Source organism: Lathamus discolor, chromosome 4 (assembly GCF_037157495.1).
Source record: "Lathamus discolor isolate bLatDis1 chromosome 4, bLatDis1.hap1, whole genome shotgun sequence".
Taxonomy (NCBI): Eukaryota; Metazoa; Chordata; class Aves; order Psittaciformes; family Psittacidae; genus Lathamus; species Lathamus discolor.
The window spans coordinates 107610434-107629005 of record NC_088887.1 but is presented as its reverse complement, the minus strand read 5'-3'; the positions used below and the strand labels follow the sequence as shown (position 1 = coordinate 107629005).

The 18572-nt window shown below is 40.1% G+C and overlaps 1 protein-coding gene across 3 annotated transcripts in view; it reads right to left on the bottom strand.

Moving 5' to 3' along the window:
• The window catches only part of ATP8A2 (ATPase phospholipid transporting 8A2), a 308301-nt gene that overhangs the window by 144226 nt on the left and 145503 nt on the right, over positions 1-18572 (bottom strand). For all 3 annotated transcript variants that reach the window (XM_065678510.1, XM_065678508.1, XM_065678509.1), the window contains one exon: positions 3481-3664. In XM_065678510.1, the coding sequence (XP_065534582.1) occupies positions 3481-3664 (184 nt within the window). The remainder of the gene's footprint in view (positions 1-3480; positions 3665-18572) is intronic.

Here is an 18572-nt window from a genome sequence, read left to right as displayed (position 1 = left end):
CAGATACAGCTCAGATTCAGCTTGTCAATTCAGCAGTTTTGAAAATGGACTTTTATGGAAGCAGTCTCACAGTGCAGCCTAGGAAAAGCATTATTTCCTACTTTGTCAGTGAACTTTGCTATGGCCTGCAGCATTCCTCTTTTGTCCAATTAGAGACAGCTCAAACTGGTGACTAGATTTACTGTTCAGCACACACATATCTGAAGGGTTCTTGGACACTAAGGTGGGACCATCATTTGTTTTCCTTCCTTTTCCATGAAGTGACTTGATAGGAAAAGACTGACTTCCTAAATTTAGATTCTAGATCATTTATTTTAACCAAAACATATTTGAAATCGAAAGCTACAGTAATGAATCAGGACTGTTGAGAGACAGCCCACATGCTCACATGACTTAGAGCAAATCACTGAATCACAAGTCCCGTAACAACAGCCTCTCTCCCATGCACCAGCAATTCAGATCTGTTAGGATATGCCAGCAACAAAAAAGGAGAGAAAAGATTTACAGTTCAGCCTCTGCCAACCTTGAGTCAGGACTGAAAGCGGGACACTCACAAGTTAACCTATTAGACACCTATGCCTCTGTTAATATGCATCACAGCTACAACTTGCCTCATCAAAATTCACTAACAGAATTCACTAACAAAAACTATCAGCACTGATGGGAAACTTGCTGCCACATCCTGACAAGTCACCCCAAACACACACCCTAAAAGCTTCTCCCTGCTGAGTTTCATGAGTGATGGCTGTAGTCTTCTCTGGAGCTCAAGGTAGGGAAAAATCCTGCCACTTGCTGCTCTCTTGACTGTATTCTCACAAAAATGAGTTTGCTGCATAGCACAGCAAGGGAGCTATTAGTAACCTAAATAACACAGTTCTGAGCCTGTTCACACTGGTGAAAAGTCCCATGAAGACATAGCAGGGAATTAAATTTGTTTTCATGCTGGTCACTGAAATGATGCAAATGCACAGCAACCTCTGCATTTGAGCAACTGTAGGGATAGGGCTGTACTAAGACATCACCTTTGTTTGGACACTACTGTATTTAGAGAGCTTTAAATCAGAAGAGAACATTATGACCATCTGGCCAGCCTACCAGTGAAATAGCTCTAAGCTTTCACAGTCATCTCAGTATCAAGCCCAGCAGAACTTTTTTTCATATAGAAATTATCTTTTAGATAGATACCCCCCATCTTGACTAAAGGACGAGGCAGTGCCATGTTGTGGGGCAGGGGGAGATTAAAACAGTGAAAATGCACCCAAAATGCAAGCCAAATTTTCCAAAGAAAACTGAAACATGAACATTTGTTTAAGAAAGAAGTTTCCCTAGTTAAGACACCAGATGCTCTCTGGATTAAGACGATAAAGCCTTTCACTGAGGAAAAGTTATTAAATTGTACTACTGTCTCTCCGAACAGTTAGGTCATTTGATTTGGGAATTCTCTAAATATGGATCACTGGTGTACAATCATTTCAAGGGAAAAGGATGATTCAAACAGATGCTCCTTGCACCTGTGGAAGCTATTTGGAGTAGAGTCAGACACAAGTTGCCTTTTTATTTTTGTTTGGTTTGTGCTTTGATTCTTCCTGGAATCCTGAATGAGCCTATATAGAGACTTTCTCCTCCATAAGTGCCTACTTCTGGCACCACTGCATTTGAAATACCATTTGAACATGAGATGCTACCATTATAGCGGTAGTCTTAAATTACTCAATAAGAACACACTCTGCCTTCAAGGCATGCACATACAGTAATGCTTTAGTGGGAGTTATATGTCTTTGCTGAAAGAAATATACCCCACGGAGATCAAGTTTTTCTTTTGAACACTTTGAAACACACATTACCATACACTATTAGTCTCCTTCACAGGAGGGATTCCTTTATATGTTTTCTAATCAGCACAAAGCTCTTAAACACAATCTCAAGAAGTACAGTTCCACAGTGTTTTACAATTTTTGAAAGTCAAAGGTCTGTGCTGGTGTGACCAGCTTTTACTTCATCTTGAAAGAAGAAGACTCATTCCTATTGTCAGTAACTCCCTGACTGGAATTTAAAGCAACAGCAACTTACTTACACATTCTAACACTAAATTCAAAGAGAAGAGATTTTGTTAATGCAAAAGCAACACATGAACATGGAACTACTTCTTCAGATTCAACATTATTGCAGCTAACACAAAAGGAACTGTGTGTGTAGGGCTCTCTATGGACAAATCTCTCACTGCTAATGCTTACTTATTAAAATGGAAGTAATAAATGATCTGAGGAAGTATAAGTAAAAAGCATTCAATTATGTTATACACCAGAAGCAAAATACAGTCTACAGAAGTTAAAAATGAGAAAGTCATTACAAGAGACCATGGACTTTATGATTATGGTAGTTCCTATAGCATTTGGAATATGTTACTATTTATGCTAGAATAATCCCTTGTTACTAATAGCATAAATGTTACTATTTATGCCAGAAACAGACTAAAATTTTCAAGATAAATTTGGTGAAAGGTCTCAGTTACACAAGCTCGAAACCCAGAGCACTTCATCAGGCTGCAAAGGAATGCAGCAATACAACACTGCCACTTTGCTTCCCAGCAGGGTTAACACAATAAACATAATGTGTGCAAATAGCAGCATTACCCATGCCTTTTCAAAACCTCACCTTCCACTGAAGCCATTAAAAGATGATAATATTTCACATCACTTGGTAGAGCAAATCTGCCTTCACCCTGCCAGAAGGGACCATCAACTGGTGTTCACAGATCCCTGAAGAGATAGCAGCACATCTCTGCTTCCTGTCAGCTGTTCTTGCCCTGCTATCAGTCTCAAACACAGACAGAACACCTCAACTGTAAACAGTACTCAGAGGATGTCCAGCAACTGTCCTTCCTTTCTTACATTTCTTTTTAAATCTTTAGTCTACATCTCTGTTTCTTCAGTAAAACAAAAGAGGCTTTTTAGTCTCCTCTTTAGCTGAAGTAATTGGTGCTGAATTTAATGGGATTAGGTGAAAGCACCCACCCAAATAACATCCAGAATAACACGCCTAGAGTGAAAACACAGGCCAGCTCTAAACTTGTGACCAATTCTTGGGTAAACCAGGGGGTGGGAAGAATTTAAAAAGAAGAGACACACCTCAAAGTAAGAATTTCCAAACAGCCAAACTCTTACACACGTGGTTATAACACCTACTCATAGTAAGAGAAAAGGGCTTGCACCAAAGGAGCTTACTGAAGGACCAAGACATTGCACAGCTGTCAGAAGGAAACAAACATTGAGGGAAGGTGGAGCTCTGCCCTGAATAATACAAAATCATAATAATGAATCCCAAAAACACATCCAAGATACTTGCTGCAGACAGCTGTCTCTAAAAGGAAACAAGTAGAGATGTTCCTATAGCTTGAGGGCTAGAAGCCACCAAGCACTACATGGCTGCACAATGTATTTCTGAAAACAGGATATGGCAGTTGCTGTTTTTGCCTCTGACCTGTGCAATAGCGTAATCCGAGCAATTGGTTGCCTGCATGCCCTCATTGCCACTGATGCCCACTCCAACGTGAGCTGTCTGGATCATTCCCACGTCATTGGCACCATCCCCAATGGCAAGTGTTATGGCATTGACGTGTTTCTTGACCATGTCTACTATTTCGGACTTCTGTAGAGGAGATACTCTGAAAAGGAGAGAAAAAGGTGTCAGTTTCTCACATGCAGAGCTATATGCCCAAAAGGACAGCTGTAATCTACATTTAGAAGTAATCAAAGGGCAGTTGCTGGGAAGTTTCTTTATTCAACAACTAAGCTTCAGAAGCTGTGCCAAACTATTTCAAAAGAAGAAAGTAGCTTTAAAAATAGTTTCACATTTATCTATTTGCTCTTATTTTATGCAAAAGAGACCAGATATGAAAGGTTTTAAAGCTTTGTTTTGCTCTCTCAGCCCCACCCGATGCACTTCAACATAACCAGTGATGTTATACTGGGAGCACTGGAGAAGGGAGTTTGTGTACAACAGTTTATGGATTAGCAGTGTAAGCACTTCCCTGTCTGCTGTCAACAGTGCTTCTTCATCCAGGAGAAGACTGACCACAATTACATTCAGAGAGTAAACCAGAGACATTCTCAGTGGTTTGGCAAGAGGAACTGCAGGTTTACCTTATTCCCCACTCCAGTTTACCTCTCCATTTGCCAGTCCATCTTTCCAATCTCAGACTATGCAGTTAAGATCAAAAAGAGTAAGACCTCTCTCTGATCTCATGCTCGCCCTGCACACTGGTGCAGCTCTGACTTCAGTGATGATATTACTTAATTCCAATTCAAAGTCAAAAGGCTGACTTAATGACATCTGGGTATTCCTATCAGTTTTATTGGTAATTAACCCGATCATTCCCTCATTATGCATCAGTTCCAATTCAATAAAAATTCATGGAATTCAATAAAGCTCAGCTTAGTCTAAATCAGGGAGAAGTGGAAAAATACTCAGGACCAGGTTACAAAATTGGATAAGACACCCAAAATGCCCTTTTTTTTTTTCCATGGGAAAGGTGGATCAGCTTACCAAATCACATGAGGTCTTTTGGAAATACCTACATGTAGATTAAATATTTCCATTCTAACCCCATCTGTACAAACAACCGTAATTCCTTTCCCCATCAGTTTTAGTTAAAGTTTCAAATTATTTCATATTTCCTTAAACAAAGCTTTAGACAAAACTTTTCCACATCTCAAGTCAGACACATAGCACTCAACAAAAAGAATGTAACTGATATCTAAAAGCTTTACTATTGAAATAGGGGGAGAATAGGGAGCTTGGGGAATGGGCGAGACAGAGAGTTTTTTTACATGGCATTTTTTCCAGAGTCCATATCCTGTGGGAGCAACTTACAGAGCCTTTAATACACCCAGCTGCATTACTACTGATCAAAAAGAGCAGAGTTGTCTTGTTTAACATTTTGGTTTATGGCCTTGATTTTGTTTAGTGCTGATCACCTCAAAATAACTTGATGAGTAACTGGGGGAGAAAGAGCTCCTAAGAAAAAAATTGCTGGGCTCAAAATCCACATGTGAACTAAACCACCTGAGCTGCCCTGTTCCTAAAAGCTGAAAGCAGGAAAAAGTTAACTGAGCCATAAAATTTACTTAAAACCATTGGATAAATTTATTAAGCACTCGGCTACCTGGCAAGAAAACGCTGCTTGGCACTGTAGGGGCCCAGTTAAATTACCAACACAAAACCCTAACACATTAACGAACCTATGGTGCATAAAAGGTGTTGGTTTGTAATTGTAACTTACACACAATACACATTTGATGCAGAATACAGTCTGCACCAGATTTTCTCTCACACGTACATACCTGCACACACCTCCCTTTCTCCCCACCCCTTCACATAATAAAATACTAACGTATGAAGAAAGGAGTCAACAAGGACTTCAAGCCATAAAATGGGAACTCCAGAGGGATTCGGAGACAGTTCTGGAGGGATGGATTGACTGTGCACAGACCCCCGTTACCAGCCCCAGGGGCATCTCCAGTGCACAGGACCATATACTTTTACCAGTCCCCTCATGCAGTTATTTCATTTCAGCTGAGCGCTGTGTGTATCTGCTAACATCCTCCTTGGGCATGAACATCTCTCAGAAGTCCAGTTTGTGTTCATTTAGTTTTCAGTTACATGGCAACAGAAATAGCTAACAGGTTCCCTGGTTTCAAATATGCTTAAAGTAATACAGTGAAAAGAGACAGACTGCAAACAGCATCTCTGATTCTGTAGTTTAAACTAGCAGCTTGTCTACAGACATTTCAGACATGACCAGAATGTGGCAGAGATGCTCAAGCTTGTTCTAGTGCAATTTACCTGCAACATGTCAGGCAAGCTAACATAGCTTGTATTGACTTCTGCGCCTGCAAGAGTAGCTGTGGCTTCAGATTTAAAGTCAACTTTGCCATTAATGACCCATTATTTGTCAAATCAATGGAATGCCTCAATATAAACACATTTATCAAATACTATATAATGTACACTTTTACTGTCATGACCGAATAAGGTTAATTATACCCAGTTATTTAACACCCAGTTAATGACTAACATCTTTATATGCCTAGTAAGGCTAAACAAGCTACAGAAAACATTAGATATGGACTTTACGCACCAAAAAGATTTCTGCACTTGGTTTAAGATGAAATGTAAAACAGGATTCCAGAATAGTGTTACTTGATTATAGTTGTCAGTTCTAAACAGAAGCTTTGTAGCAAGCATCTTCTGTGACACCCCCCCCCCCCCCCCCCCCCATCAAGTACGGTCCCAAACATGTTTTGCTGCACACAGTATATTAACTACAAGTTGCAAATTGAGATGGCTAGTGGTTTCCTGAGGGGTTTTACTCCCCTCCTCTCCCAACTCACTGTGCCTCCAAACCTCTTCTGCTTCTTAGAATCTCTTTGGTACCAACACATTGCATTAGATGACATTAATCCCCTCTGTCAGATGATCAGAGCTGCAGTCTATTTCGGCACATTTGATAGGCTGCCTACATGACTAACTGGAAGATTATAGTACATGACACTATTAACCTGCAGCTTCCCCCAGGTGATATCTTGGAGGGGAAAAAGGAATAGCCAAGTTCACAAAGATTCCTGGACAAATGAGTAAGTTCAAAGCGAAAAGCATAAGGAAAGAACTATCTACTTTGGAGAAAATTTTTGCAGACACAGGCAATTAGCTACTGGTAATTGTCATCTGGTGGAACATCCCTGGCTTTCACTGCAGAGCTCACTGCAGCAATATGAGGATGTAACCGTGCCCTTGACAGACACACAAATAAGAGTTAAGATGTGTAACTTACATTTTGCTCATCTAAATCGTCTGTTTGCTCATGTATTCATTCACTGGTCAGACAGCAGCACTTCTTCGAAAGGTTCTTAGAATGCAACTCAAAAGAATTGCAAATGTTTGTTTATACCTAAGTTATTTTAATTGTCTCTGTTCAAAAGCACCTTTGACAACAGATACAATCAGCTTCATCTAGACCGATTCTTACACATACTCCCTGAAAAAATACCCCTCAGGTTTCAAATACCATGATTACAGCTACCAGATCAAATCTGCAGATCCTTGCTCGAACTGCTTCCCCAAGAATGTCAATTTAACCTACCCATGCTGCAGAGAGCCTGAGGTCAAGGCTGTGCCTTTATAAAGTGTTTAGTGTTCAATATTTGTTTGCTTAATATGAAGTGCTCATGAATGATGGAAGGAAAGCACGAAGTTTCAGGCATACAGCAGACATGTTACTTGCCCAGCTCTGGGACTTCCTTCCAGTAGCCTTGCTCTTGAGAGAGTAAAAGCTGGTATAATAAAAGGGGAGGCTCCCCCTAGTCTCAAACTTGATTAGCCTTTATCAGCACCTTTAACAGATTAATACAGAAAGCAGTTTGAATCCTGAATGAGAGGACTGATGCCTTGGTATCACATTGCTTCCCCTTTAATGGGATGGGTAGAAGCAAGAGAGGGCACAAAACACTATACCTTGGGAAGAATATGGGAACCTAAAGCCCAAGATCATCTGGAAGAAATGGACCTAATTATTCTCACGTCACTTAAATCCATAAGGAAACTGTGGACAGAGGCGGAAGTAAGTAGTTTTCAGATAACGTAGTACTTTATTGTTAACTATCAGTAAATACTTTAAGGTCCTTCTTCTACTTAGAGGAAGCTAATGTAATAAATGGCACAGCACACAGCACAGAGAAGTGACACAGCTGTTTTACACAGAGGATGTTATTCTAAGTGGCTTCCCACTGACTTCTGCAGATCATCTCCCAGTGGCTTTAAACCTTGATTTTGTGTTCACTTCTTTAGGCTGGGTACACGCATTTATGAGCAAACTTCTTTGTGATAAATTCTGCCTGTCCAGAAAGATTCTACTCTTGTGGTTTAGGTTTCAGGCAGTCCTGCAAGGAGCAGGAAGCTGAGCTCTATGATCATTATGGGTCCCATCCTGTTTGAGATATTTTGAGATTCTACTCAGCATTTTGCTGGAAGGTTTGCTCAGACTTACTTTATTTCTTTAAGAAGGGAATCAAAGCACAGATAGGGGATCTCCCAGTTCAATTTTTCTTTATCAGGAATACTTACAGGATAACCAGAGCTATTCACAAATATCAGCTCTGTCATCACAAAAAACCAACAGTGATGATGTTTTCAAAACTAAGTATCAGACATTTAGAAACCCATTTTGTTTGGTAGAAAATTTTTTAAAATGTAGAAAATAAATAGAAAATCAAATATTCATTTTAACCAAGCAAAGCAATGCAATAGAGCTTTAACTTCAATTTTTTTTTTATGTACTGCAACTGATTTTAAATCAATTAATTCCCTTACTGCACTCAATCTGGCAAGGCAACTATCCCTCTTATTCCCAGCCTCCAGCTAATATATCAAGATGGATACAGTCACAGATGAGATAGGAAAAACACAATCAGCACAACTAGTCCTAAGTCACATAGGTCAGCTACACTCAGCAAGATACTATCAGCAGGAAGTGAAAAACAGTTTCTTAATTCTGTCCTCCACATCTGTATTTATTGCACAGTTACAGATGCATGAAAGCAATTGATGGCAACTGTAAATACTACTTCTCACACAGCCCTAAAACTACAGTTGCATCATTGAAGATGCTTCAAAGTATACAAACATAAACCACAGATGGGAAATAAAAGTATTTCACAGAATTATTAGTTTCATTTATTGCATTCAAGTCTAAAGGACCCAATGAAGAGAGGGTTCTGCTAGAGAACCACCAGCTGAACTGCCCAGCTATATGTAAAGACAGCATGATTAATACAAAAAAAGATAAGTAAACTTGATTGAAGTTCTTTTATAAGACATAGGCAGAAAAAGATTAGGTAATTTCTAATATACCAGTTTATATCCAGGCCGTCCTACAAAGCCATGAAGAGAAGGCAGCCCCACAAGCTTCCACATCTGAGCAAGGTACAGCTTGATACTGAGCTTATTCTCTGTTCTGTCTACATGTGTTAGGTTTTGTAGGGATTTTTTTGTTTGCAGATGCCCTCCCCAAAATCAAGGAGATGAGAGCATTTCTGTTGAAGACCACACACTTACTCCCCCCCCCCATTTGATATAAAATACTCTTAAGACATTCTTACCCACACTTTAAAATCTTTAATGTTCATTTGTGAGAAGAGGAAGGCAAGGAAGGAAGCTGTTTAAAGCTCCTTCTGCTTCCATGCTGTAACAGGGATTAAGCACAAAGACATTGATGTATTTAACATTAAGCATTAATTTAATATTCTACTTCCTTGAAAGGCCTTGTTAATGCAACAGAGACCCTTAAGAGCACACCTTTACTGCAGTGAACATTATTTTACCCTGTCCTATCATAAAATACACTAGTACTTCAAAATGCTCAGTGACCTCATGCTCAGAAATGGCAGAGATGGGAGACAGCCCGGAAAGAGCCAAGAGCTATCAATAATATTGACATTTAAGTGTATGCATTGGTCCCCAGAAGAAGCAGCAAGATAAATTACCCACTAAAAGTAATGCTCAGAAAGCAAGGAATGTAACCATGACATCATATTTAGCAGTTTTTAATTACACATTGATTTCTCCTGACACACATGAGGGTACAGATTTCAGCCATGTGTCATGCAAACAAGGGCTAGTCTTAAATTACAGTCATGATGCTCCAAGATATCTCAAGTAGACTTACAATGGTACAGTAACCCACACAGAACCCAGACTGAACAAAAGCACATGCACTTCTTAAATCAAAATGATGTGTGTTACATTGAACGCTTTTCATTTACCAAGTGCTCTGAATCTCCTTCACCTGCTGACAACCACAATTTCACAGGGACTGGCTCTGGTGCAGTACTTACAACTTTGGAGACAGCACTGAGTGAACTGATGGATAGTTTAGTGTTCATAAAAAGCACCAAAGGAATTCCTCCAACTAAATACAAGTACCTCCAGTGGAGACATCTCTATCTTCGCTAACCGCACCCGCTCCTTTTATAGTCAGTGGAGAGAAACAGGCACTTCTGCAGCACAATCCATCTGGCTTATTTTAGACATGTACTTTAAGGGTACAGTTCATTTCCTCTAGTAAGTGCTCTTTTCTCTCCACCACAGTAAAGAGGGCTCAAGGTAACTAGTTCACATGAAAAAGCCTACTACTGATGAAAAATGACACAGCATGAAACCCATCTTGCATTACTGCAGTGCTAAATACCTTCAAATTAATCAGGTGCATAAGCTTTTTCTCTCTTGCTTTCTGATAAGGTACAATGTCTGCTTTCTCCCAACACAGGCACCCAATGCCGAAACGACAGACCATGTCCTCCTTCCCTTCTCACAATTGTCACTTCTTCATTGTGCTTGTAGCTCTTGTTAATTCTTTCCTACAGTAACCTCCTAGTCCTATCTCTTCTGAAGATGGTCAACCATAAATCTTACCAAACCTCCGCTGGCTTCTGTAAGAATCACCACAGCTCCACCCCCTGGGTCATTTCAGCTGCAATCTCACTTCGCCATACTTACTTTTTCTGCCCCTAGACAGATCATGCTCCAAACTGCTTCACCGCTTAACTCATCCAAATTGAACAGATTTGTTTCAAGCCTATTTTTTAATTTTAAAGAGTTTTAATCCTATTTCACTTATGAGAAGTCTCATTTAATCTTATTATAGCTAAAACAAAAAAAATACTTCAGTTCTTTTTCAGCCTGACATGTCAGTTACACACTTCCTGAGCAGTATATATATTACTTCTAAATTTCAGGTTATCCAGAATAGGGATATGATGCCTACCATGGCTCTGTCAAAATGCATGCACACACCCCCACATACAGGCTCACAGAACATGTGAACGGCGATTCTCTTTAATGGTTACCAAAATAGTTCGTCCTGCATCACTTTAGGCATAATAGAAATACCCTCTTAATATAAAGCTCTCTTTGTAGTTATGAAGCCACCAAATCATAGACAGCCTTCTGAAGAGGAAGAACTCAAAACTCATTTAGTATCTTTTTACCACAAAAACAAAGACTGCTTTTTTTCCTAATTCTATATATTTTTTTATGTATATATCACTAAAAAATTTCTCACTTGCATTCCATATTTTGACAACTCATTTGCCATTCACAGTTGCCACTGAAATGATTTCCAGAGGACAAGGACTATGAAATAATCTCTTTATAAGCTCGATTCAATGAATTGAGCAGCACGATAATACACAGTGCCCCAGTGAACACAGGGTTAAGTTTCAAGTCAGCATCTTCTTCCACTTTGATATCCCTGCTTGCATGTTTCTGTCTCAATTGCCCTTCCCCCAACCTTCTTTATGGGGCACAGATTAAATAGGGAAAATCTATTTTGGAAAACGAATGATCTGCAAAGTGATGAGTAGGCATAAACATGGTGCTGAATGGAAGACTATTTTGCATTTTTAACTATAATGGTCACTAGTGGCAACAGCTATAATACATTTTTAAAGTGAAACTAATGTATCAAATTAATTTTGAGCTTCCCTCAGCCCAAGCTGATTAAAGCACATCCATTTCCATGCTAATGAGCCTGAGCAGTTCTCATGCAACAGAAAAATCAGCCTTTTCTAATGACAGAGCAAAAAAATTTTAGCCTGTTAAACATACAGATTAGTGCCTTTGTAACCTCGAGGACATGCAGAGAGCAAGCACCCACGTGTTCCACAGAGATGTTTATAGACTTTTGCAACACATGGGGAAATTAAGTGCCTATGGGCACTGATAAGCACATTGGCCCATTTAGCAGGCTCTACCCTGCAATTAAGTCAACAGATGACTTAGTAGAGCCAAGGAGAGAGCCTGCCCCTAGAAGCAGAGCAGCAATGCTGTGGCAGCATCAGCCACGCCATGTGGGCAGCATTGTTTGCTTTGCACTCGCTACAGCTCAGAAAAACAAATTGCAACAGCCTCAGACAGCATTACCTGTGTAAACTACTGCTTCTTTCAGGATCATACACCTAAGAAACAAACCACAAACACTGACATGGTAGGAAGATGAAGGCAGACATAGATAGCAGGTAGCTTGCCATTCCAACAGCACTACAAGCATTGACTATTTCTTCATTCCAAACTCTAATAACTATGTGTGATTTGTTTTCGCTCCTTCTACAGAAAAAGTCTCCTGGAATTTAAAATGAGAACGCGTATCAACTTGCAACTATATGCTATTGTGTGAAAGCCCACGATCCCCCTATTACATGGTCCTGGAACAGAGACAGTGTGAAGCCAGGTATCTTACCCAGTAATTATCAGAGTAATTATCAGCAATGTAGCAGTATCACGTTGAGGACCCACTACCCAAAATCAAAGTACCACCTATTTATAAAAAGAGAAATGTTCAATTTTAGAATTACCAGTGTACTTCAGAAGTCAGGGTCAAGTTGCATCAGCTAAATAAGGTAAGCTCCCCCTTTTTCTTTTCCCCTGATAACAGCACACAAATACAAGTTATTCTCCAGCCTTCCTTGAATCCCAGTCTCTATTTAACAAGAACAAAATGCTAGCAGTGAATTCACTAAATCTTCAGACATTTAGGAAAAAAAAAAAAAAGAACTGAACTTCTGGCTTTCACAATCTCACCACAGGCAGGGAAGTTGAGCATCAGGGAGTTGCAACAAAGATTAAAAATATTCAGACCACTTTCAGATAGAAAAGACATTGACAACAAGAAGTCAGCCTGGGACCAGATCACTCCTGGTCAGCTATCAAACCTGCACTCTGTTCAAAGCCAGGTTAAGTATTAACTTAGAGAAAAACATTCTCAGCACGCTCACTACTCCCACACTCAAGCTGCAAGAAAGGATTTTTACATCAATCTAAGTGGGGAAGGGAAGGAGGAAAAAGAAATCAGTAATATTCTAGAGCAAAGGCAGCTATACACAAAGCACATAATTAAATTGAAGCATTAAAACATGGCATCTAGAATGAGGGGGTGCTCTTGTCATGTTCAGTCACCACTTACACTAGAAGTTAATATGACCAAGTTTACATCAAGAAGGTTTAGCAACAGCATCTCTGCCCCTGGCCGGCCACTAGCATGGCCATCTTGCTAACTCTGTTCCAGCACAGCTATATCTTGGTGAATGGTTCTGCATTCAGGTTTAACATACAGAAATGCCCTGTGGCTTGTGAGAACAATGTTGACTGATATCAGCTGCTTCTGTAAGAGCAAACCAGAAACACACAGACTGCAGAGTGAACACAACAACCCTGATTTTCAAGCACCTTTCAAGTGCGAGGACGCCGTTGCAGAGAAGAGCACGTCAAACCAAAGCTGCACATCAGAGGCCGTCACACAGGACATTAGCACACTTAATAGCTAGGGCAGCTGTTGGACAAGAAGCAGCTGACCATGTCCAGTCTCAGCCTGCCAAAGCTGGGGAGCAATTGCTTGAACTGACTGTCCCCAGAAGCTTGTCCAAGCATTTTGGAGCCATTCAGGAAGAGGCAGGGAGCTCTTTAACAGTATGGGATGGACAATCACAGTCCAGTGTCCATGCTTACCCCTTAGCACTCTTATTGAGAGTGCACGCACAGCCAGAAGTGCTTAACACAGAGCAAATGCCTTACAAAACACAACTTCTGTTTCTTCCAGACTTGCATTGACTTCAGAATTATGCCTCTTTGAAAGCCCCATTTTGCTACCATTGAAAGGAATCTGCAGGGGTTTTGAAGAAAATGCAAAGAAACTGCAGTTTTCATTTCCTGCGTGTCACCTCTCGGAGCTGATTCTTTTGCACATATGATTTTTAGTTTTAGTCTCACCCATGTTTCTGACCACAAGATCAGTCAGAGCTCTGCACAGAACAGCACTCCATGGAGTACTGACAGCCAAAAAACAAAGTAAAAGTGATAGCTCAAACTAGGCCAACAATTTTGCTTCCTGAATTAGACTAAGAATATAGAACTAGTAGCCAAGCCTTGACAATGTCAAACCTTTTCACCTTTTGGACACAAAACACTGCAGTTCCAGTCTTGTTACATACACACTCATGGTTTCACAGGACACACTTAGTGCTACATAACAGATGCCAGTACAGGTTGTCCCTTCCATCACCCCTTTTACTGAAGGGGAATAAAGAGACACCCAGACAATTATACATCAGGATGTTTAGAACAGGAGAGAAAAACGCAGGTGCATTTAAGTAAACCTTTTCCAGAAAGCAAGCAGAGGGATGCTGCCTGAAGGACCTTCTTTCCTGGAGAGAAAACCAGCTTTGAAGCATCTCAACAGGCATTATAATGAGCCTTTTTCTATTAACTTAAAATTTATCTTTTAAGGTGAACTGCTGGGCAACTCAGTACCTGCATGAAGTACCAGCCCATTACTAGGGGCAGAGAAAAGCAAATTTTTTCCATGTCCACCCTTACACCAGATGGGTCTTAGGAGAGAAGTGTCCACTGCTACAGTTATTTTAATCACTGGGCTGCTTCAGACCATCAGAAGCACAGTAAGGTTGAATTGGGTCATGTCCAAGTCATTAGTGCTAATAAAATGTGAATTATCAGACTGAGCTACCTTACTGTTGCTAAGGCAACTCAAACCACCCATAGCCTAGGCTACGACTGGAAGAGCTATTTGAGCCAGACTACCTGAAACATCTTAAAAAGATAACATGGAAATTGAGACAAAAAAGGAATTCCCAGAAGCTGAACTGCATTCACTGGCACTTCACTCAAGCAAGATCAGAAGTAAAAAAATATTGGGAGGAAAAATGATGACTTGTCCAGTGCTGAAAAATTGATGGGCTCTATAGGAAGCAGGAAAGCAGCTTTTGCGAGTTAGATGGGATACTCTTCCATGTGTACCGGAGTACAGCAGTAAGGCTAAATTGATGCCACCTTTTATAAATCCAGTTACAAAAAGCAAGTCAGCTTACAGGGCTTTCTGTCTAGAGAAAGGGTTGGAGTCTATGCATGCTCACCTGACTTAATAAAATGGCTTTTGCAGCAGCACATAGTCTAATCGAATTGAATTTTATTTTAGTTACAAACTAAGACTTGGAAACCTAAGTTCACACAAACCTGCTCACTATATATCAGAAGTTTATAAGTTTAAATATTTAACACACTGGTAAAATTCAAGTAACAGTAATTGATATTGAAATTACAATGCACTGAAAAATTGCATAGCCAAACAGGCTACTGATGGAAAAAGTGAGCCCCACTTTCAAACATAACCTGAAAACTGGAAAGCTTTTATGACACATTGCAGAAGCTGGATATAAATGTCTTATTGTGAAAAGCCGTACTTTTTGAAGGACTCAGTAGACATACGGTGCCTTCTACAAGCTGCTACTAGCTCTACAGCTACTCTACGCAGCAGGATACAAAGCATAGTAATGTACATACTATCTTTAAATAAACTGTGCCCAAGAGAGCCTAGAGAAAGGAGGGGGGGAAGATGGGGAAGATGGAGACAATAAACAAGAGGCTGTTCACAAGTCTTCAAAAATCAGATGTGCCAATAGTTTTGGTAATGACAACTGTGTTTGGGAATTCATTGTCAGAATTCACATGGCAGAGCTTGCTCTCCAACCACCAAAGCAGCAGGCCCTCTTGCTGGGCTGCCAGAATTCATTTTTAGGGCACTATATTTTCTTAAACTAAGTTTTGAAAAGCCACTTCACTTCGTATACATCTATACAATTCTCTGTACTGTCTTTGTCCAAATAGGGTCAGAGCAGCCTTGCTAAAAGACTGCTGGCAGAGATGTGCAAGGCAGTCAAAAGATTACTACCACACAGTTTCCAGGAGAACTCTGCAGCTCTAATCAAACATGAAGGTGGTCAAAACACTCAGTTCATGAAGATGGAGAGATTGTATGAGCAGCTCTCCCGTGAGTATAATGGAAAACCATAAAGACTACAGACTGCTAATAGTCTTAGATTCACACTTGATCATGACTTCAAAATCAAAGCTACCACTTCGAATTAAAAAACCTCTGTAAAACAGACCAAATGACAAAAAAAGTAAATCGCTAAGTCTTCTACATGTGAAAAAAAACCCAAAATTTACATGGAACAGAAAACCTGCTTATTCTCTAAATTTACTTGGCTATAACAATACTGTAGATGTCCTGCTGTTTAATTTTTAGATCCACAGATTTTATGGTCATTCACATCGCTTATATCCGGTATAAATAACAGCCCAAATGAAAGCCAGCATGTTGGAGCAGGGCAATTACTAGCCCAAGTGAGGATCTGTTTTAATGGATTTGAGACATAAGTAATACATCATTCTTTGTATAAAATATAGTTCACAGGAATAAGGTCAAACATTAAGTGTTCAACTGGCAACAAAGTACCATGAGAGTCCATCCTGCTCAGAACTATCAGTAACCCAGATGCTGACAAAAAGGATACCCCTCAGCACATCTGCAGATGACACTGAACTAGGAAAACTAGCTTACAAAGAATTGCAGGGCTTTTAGTCACAGAAACCTTGAGAAATGCAGAGAATGAGCCCAAGTACACTGTTAGGGTGATCAAAGCACATGATGCAGGGTAGTGACCCAGCACACAGATGTGACCAGGACAAAGACAGAAGTTACTATCAGCTCTCAGCATATGTGAGGCAACATCTCCTCCTCATCCAGGTTTAGACTGAAAGTTGAGCAAAGAAACTATAAAGACACCAGCAGAGAATTACTAAGATGGTCAGGGGTCTAAAAATACACAACCTGTAAGAAGAGGTGTCACCTGGGCTTGTGCAGATAAGGGGTATTTTGACAACAACAGTCTACTACTGCCAAGTTATTTGAACTCTCCTGACATATCAAACAATGTAATAATGGACAACAGCCACAGACTGCAAACTGGGAGGTTCAGGCTGGATACTATGGATGTCTTCACAAAGCTGTTAAGCAATGGAACAGAGCTGACAGAGAGGTTGGGGAATCTTTGCCCATAAGCATTTTCTACAGCTCAGCTACAGAAAATCACGGCTGACACATTCTAGTGTGGATGATAACCCTACACTGAGCAAGAGGTTGGACTAGGCCTTCAGAGGTCCCTTCCATCTACACTGTTCTACACCCCAAGTCTCAGTTTAGTGACAGTGGAGGTGCAACCGTACTAAAGGGCTAATATGGTCCCTGGAGAGAGTTCCCATGTGGTTCTATCACACAGCAAGGCCTGAATTTCACACAAGGATGCTTAGAACACATGCTGCCTTGTGTGCTAAAGGTCTCCAGTGAGGCACAGTATAACTGGGCACTGCAGTGGAGAAGTGACCTCATCTCCTTCCCCTACATGTAGTCATCATCCCATGTTATTGGAGCACTTTCTGCAGGTAAACAGTCTTCTCCTTCCAGCCTTGCCTTTTCCTCATCCATCAGCACTTCAGACTCTTCTCACCATCACATCATCCCCTTTCTTTTGCCTGAATAACCCACCGGTGTTTAAGTTATTTATATAACTTTGTGCATCATTACCTTAACTTCAAGGCTTTTTTAACAGTGGATACATTAGAGTTGGCAACTTTCAGTTAACAACGCTTTGGGTAGACACTATAAAATGTCTTGGTTATTTTTATGCCACAGGCTCCTCAGAAAAGAAAAAAAAAATACATCTGGTATAAAAGCCAATCCATCAAAAGAAATAAACAGATCTCTTGAGAAAGCTAGACAGCCAGCACAGACTCAACAGAAACTGCTCTGATCCGGCAAAAAAGTTCCACATGGGAAAGATTCCTTCCAAAAGGGTCCGTTCTCAAAGACTTACATTTTTTGGATGCACTCTCCATATTAAAATGTTAATTTTTGCTAGATTTAGCAATAGTAATCTCATCAGTGTATAATGCCTGACCATAACTCAGTTTTCAGAGGAAGTCAGACCTTGTAGTAACAGATATTTCGAGGGTTCCCCCCCCACACCTCTGCTAGATAAAAGGATATTGAGAACTAGATCTAAGTCTTAATTTTAGACAACTCATCAGGAATAAATAGTCGAACTGAAAACTGACCAGACTCACTTCTGTATAACAGTTGGATGAAACTTTAGCATGCGTATTACAGTTAGAATCTTCTCAAATGCTACATATTTGTGTTTCACTGTTAAGAAGAAAAGGTTTGACTGAAGACACAAAGGTTCTAAGAAAAACAAAACCCTCTTCAATTGCATTGTGCCATAATTACCATGGCCACTGCTAAATTTGATATTAAGATTTCCCAGCCTTTTATATGAGACATACTTTTATTCTTCTTTATCCCTTCCTATGTTTGACTACATATCTATGACATCTATAAAACAGCATAAATAAGACTATTAGGAAAGGCACAGATGCATTTTAAGTGGCTCTTTACTCAATTTAATAGCTGACAGTAATCACTATGAGCCCAGTCTAAACCTAATCCTTCTATGGATGTTATTATGCTGAATAAGGTCCAGATGATCAGACAGTCCTCTATAGACCTGGTTTCTCCCAAGAAGTTCATCTGAAGTTTCCAAGCCAAGTTACATCCACATGCCATGCAGAAATTCTGAGTGTTTAGCGCTTGCATTATGGAACGCAGCAGT